The sequence below is a fragment of the Crocuta crocuta genome, unplaced genomic scaffold (genome assembly GCF_008692635.1).
Source record: "Crocuta crocuta isolate KB4526 unplaced genomic scaffold, BGI_CrCroc_1.0 scaffold949, whole genome shotgun sequence".
In the NCBI taxonomy this organism is placed as follows: Eukaryota; Metazoa; Chordata; class Mammalia; order Carnivora; family Hyaenidae; genus Crocuta; species Crocuta crocuta.
Genome location: NW_027531290.1, coordinates 351,752 through 356,182, shown reverse-complemented (window position 1 = coordinate 356,182; position 4,431 = coordinate 351,752). Strand labels below are relative to the sequence as shown.

The 4,431-nt window shown below is 39.8% G+C and overlaps 1 protein-coding gene across 1 annotated transcript in view; it reads left to right on the top strand.

Annotated features, from left to right (window-relative positions):
• Positions 1–239: 239 nt before the first annotated feature.
• The window catches only part of RADX (RPA1 related single stranded DNA binding protein, X-linked), a 59,710-nt gene continuing 55,518 nt past the window's right edge, over positions 240–4,431 (top strand). The window contains exon 1 of the mRNA XM_077771488.1: positions 240–956. Coding sequence (XP_077627614.1) covers positions 314–956 — 643 coding nt within the window. The 5' untranslated portion in view covers positions 240–313. The remainder of the gene's footprint in view (positions 957–4,431) is intronic.

Genomic DNA, 4,431 nt, shown 5'->3' with positions numbered 1-4,431 from the left:
GGCATATCCCTGGCCCCCCCCCCACCATCCCCCCAGACGTTCTGTCGAGCACCAGGTGGGAGGATCTGCTACGTAACCACGCGTGTGATTGCCTAGTAACAGCGCTTGTGAGTTGGAAGCGCGCTGAGGGAGGGGTGGGGCTAGAGAGCTGACGCGCGCGCGCGGAACGTCTTCGCAGCCAGGCTTCGGGGAGGAGCCTTAGCAGTCGGCGGGATCAGAGTATAGCGATAGTCGCCAGCGCGCTGTTTCGTGGTCTCCGCTTCTGACGGGACAGGCTAGCTTTGCGGAGTGAGGAGTACGCAGTTACCTAAAAATGTCTGGTGAGTTAGGTCAGCCTCAGGCCGGCCCCTCACATGCTGGGCTAGATTTGCCGAACCCTGAGAGAAATCGGGCTGGGGTCCCGGGAGGGGTGATCCGAAGGGTCGGTGCCCAAGGGCGCAGGTCCTGGATCCAAAAGGTTCTTGAGCAAATAACGGATTCCCCTCTGCAGTGGGTCACCCCGTCGGAGGTGGTGCCTGTCGCTGTGCTGGCCGTCCAGAGATACCTGTTAGAGGATGAGCCACGCGACACGATACCGAAACCTCCCCTTTACTGCTATGATGTGACGATCTCAGACGGGGTGTACCAGGAGAAGTGCTACCTGGACCCCAGCCTGAACTTTCTCGTATATAAAAATATTCTTAAAGTGGGCATAGAAATGAAAATTTCCAGAGTCTCGTGTCTTTACAACGAGAAAAGATTAGGCCAGGGGATCCTGTGCATAGATAATGTCCACTGTGGAGACACCTTGGAGGAGATTTCTTTAGAAACTCCATTCAGAAATAGTGCGCACGAGGAGGTACCGGAGAGGCCTTTAAGAGGCGGGAAGAGTCATTACCTGGCCCTGTGGAATAACGAAGACCCATACGGAGATATTTGGTTAACCAACAAGCAACCTGAGGAGCACAATTTTAACAGTAAGTAATTGGAGGGAATGGCGGAGGGGTTAAAAAATAGTTTTCGGGAGCTTGTGTTAATGAGAAAGGAAACGAGGGTGCGTTGGTATTGTTCATTTCAAGCCGCAGGTGGAAATAGACAAGTTTTCCTCTATGCCAGATTGACACTCGCTTAATTAATTAAATTTGCACAACCCGTGCCTTGGCTTTGATTGTTAAAGTGGCCATTGAGTAAGTGTCTGAATACATCTCAAATTTCATCTGGCACACGTAGCGTATGTGCGTTTGCTTACGGTTTAATCTTCGTTTCGTTCCCATTCCGTTTGTGGAAATAGTACTTTCTGTGTTGGTTGGCGAGTATATAGATTAATGAAATTGCCATGGAAGTCGTAAATATGTGTGGGTTTGTGTGTTTTAACCGTCATTCAAGAAAGAATGTTGCGTGATTTATTCCTTAATAATTTGCATTAATGAAACGCCATTTTTATGTCTTTGAGTGTAGCAGTTATGTAAATATTGGTTTTTTTGAGCGTGTGATTTTTGTGGGCAGGCTTAGAATTTTCATTTTTATGTTTCTTGTTATGTATCACAGACAATACTGACTGAGAAGTTTAATTCTTCAGTACCAGAAGTAGGAAGTTAACGTGAAAATGTCTGTTCGTCATCAGCAACTGATGTAAAACGTATTTTTCAGAGATGGAAGGGGAATGATAGTACCAAAGGCATGTACACGTATGGGATGGGGAACAAATAATACGCAGAAAAATAACGGTGAAAATACTGGAGGAAGAGAGATGATAATTTTCTACATTTACTGCTTTTCAGGTTTTTTTCTTTTTACATTGCAGTCATAATACTAGCTCATATATGATCTTACTATGACGTGTAGCAGCAACAGGCTTGAAAGTGAAAAGATGACTGAGTCAAAAATAGGCAATTAAAGTAATATCCAGTTATAAGGGAAAAATGTTACAGAAATGCGTAAACGAGGATGATTTAAATAACAAGCTTGAAAAGCAAGATAGTTATTTCAGGGATGCAATAATGAAATGAATTTTATCTCAAGCAAGGAAAAAAGNTGTGTCTAGAAGAATCAAGAGAGGAATAATCATTTGTAAAAATCCTATTCTATGAAAGTAATATTTATTCATTATTGAAACCATATTTTTATTACAAAAGGCAATGTCCATGTGCTAAAAAGCCAAACTATATATTTAAAAGTATATTGTTGACTAGAAAAAAAGCATTATAGACTGAAAAGCAAACACATTTGTGCAAGGTAATATTAGAAGCACTTTATTTGTGTAAACATAAAAAAGTGTATTTTATTAAAAATGCAAGACTCAAGTATACTAAAAATTTGATGACAAAATTCAGAAGTAGGTATATATTGGTGGTCTTTCAGGCTTCCTGTATGTTTGAAATTTTTAATAATAAAATGTTGGGGTGCAATGAAAGACCCCTTTACCTCCTCCTATGCCTTCAGCTTTCCTCTTAAAACTCCAAACATTCAGCAGTTTGGTGTGTATCATTGAAAAAAGCATTCTATGGCATGGCATGATTTGCTGTTTACACTTTAAGCATCTTTAATGTAAATCTGCATATACATACTTCCCTAATATGAGTGTACCATAATTTATATAATCATACCAATGTGAAAGGGTAATTATCAATTTTGGGCAGTTTCTGGCTTTTCTGTTTGAGATCCGCGCTGAACATCATTCGGATATATACATACTTGCTCATTATGTTCAAGTATTTTTGTTAAATGGATGGGTTCCTAGGAGCGAAATTGCTAGGTTAAAGAGTATTTTAGATTTTTTAATTTAATGGATATTGACAAATCATACTCTGAAAAGGTTTTCCTAATTTACATTCCCACTAACAGATCTATGAGTGCCCATTTCCCCATATTGTACTGATTTTTAAATTGTATCTTTTGACTTTTCTCATTTCTTTGCTAATGGGTATTAATTATTTTGTGTGCTATATATTGCAAATTTCTCACACTGTCCCTTTTCTCTTAACTTTGTTTATGGTGCATTTTTTGTGCTTTTTAAAACTTTTCTATTAAGGCATGATATGTACGGAGTAAAGTGGGAAAGTCTTAAAAATACAGCTTGAAATACCAAAAGAAAATACAACTTAAAAATAAAGCTTGGTAACCACCTTACCAGATCAAGCAAGATCTAGAACATTTTTAAGCATCTCAAAAGTCTCCCTCATGCCCTCTACTGGTCAGTACCTTCCTCCAAAGGTAACCATTATTGTGATCTAAAGACAGCTTTTCAAAATGGAAGTTAGTTAATAACACTCCTGCCTAAATCTCTCCAGTGTCTCCCCATTGCAGTTAGACTACAGTCCAGACCCCCTATGGCATGCAGGAGGCCCTGCAGCATCAGCAAGGTTTCTTTAAATAGCCACATCATAAATCTTTTTCTGTGCCACAGGGTGTGGTCTCCAGTCACAGCCATTCAATTTGGCCCTGGTGTAGGGAAAGCAGCCTTAGGCTATATGTAAATGAACGGGTTTGGCTGTGCTCCTGGCTTGTAGTTTGCAGACCCCTACCCTACAGAACCCATTTTCTCACCTCTCTAACCCCTCTCCTCCACCATTTTGTTTCTGAAATACTAGCCTTCATTTTGGTCTCGAACCTCCTTGCTCTTTCCTGCATCGAGTACACTGTTCCTACTTTTTCCTCCTTCTAGAATGTTCCTTCCCATCCTCAGATTTTAACTCAGATTTATAAAACGGGTTAGAAGAGAGCTGATCACAATATGTATTCCCTCCCCACTTATTATTACATCACCATGGAAATGCTCTTCATAGAATTGATAACACTCTGAAATTATCATATCTGTTGTTCTTTTTTCTCCCATTGGTTTATGAAATCTATGACGGTAAGGACTATTTTATTCACGGCTGTGGGGATTTCTCTTATATCCAGAACAGTGTCGCGTGATAGGCTTTCAGTAAGTGTTGAATAAAGGAATGCATAAATTACGTGAATGGATTTTCTACTGTTGAAACACTTTTATATCTCTACTNTAGTTCTCAAAGTTATATGCAGTAGTTTTAAATTTTTATTGAAATTTAACATATATAATTTACATATACATATGTAATTTAAATTTTAGGTTATATATTTTAAATATTTTAGTCTTGTTTCATCCTCAGTTACATTCCTAATGTTAGTGTGTTCACCTTTTTTTCTTAAAAGACTTTTAATGTTTATTTATTTTTGAGAGAGAGATAGAGCACAAGTAGGGGAGGGGCAGAGAAAGGGAGACAGAATCCAAAGCTGGCTCCAGGCTGTGCAGCACAGAGCCCTATGCAAGGCTCGAACCCACAAGCTGTGAGATCATGATTAGAGTCGAAGTCCGACTTTTAACCTACTGAGCCACCCAGGGGCCCCTGTGTGCTCATCTTTTGTATGATCAGCCTCACCAGGGGTTTGTGTGTTTTATTACTATTTAAAAAAAAAAAAAAGACTTCG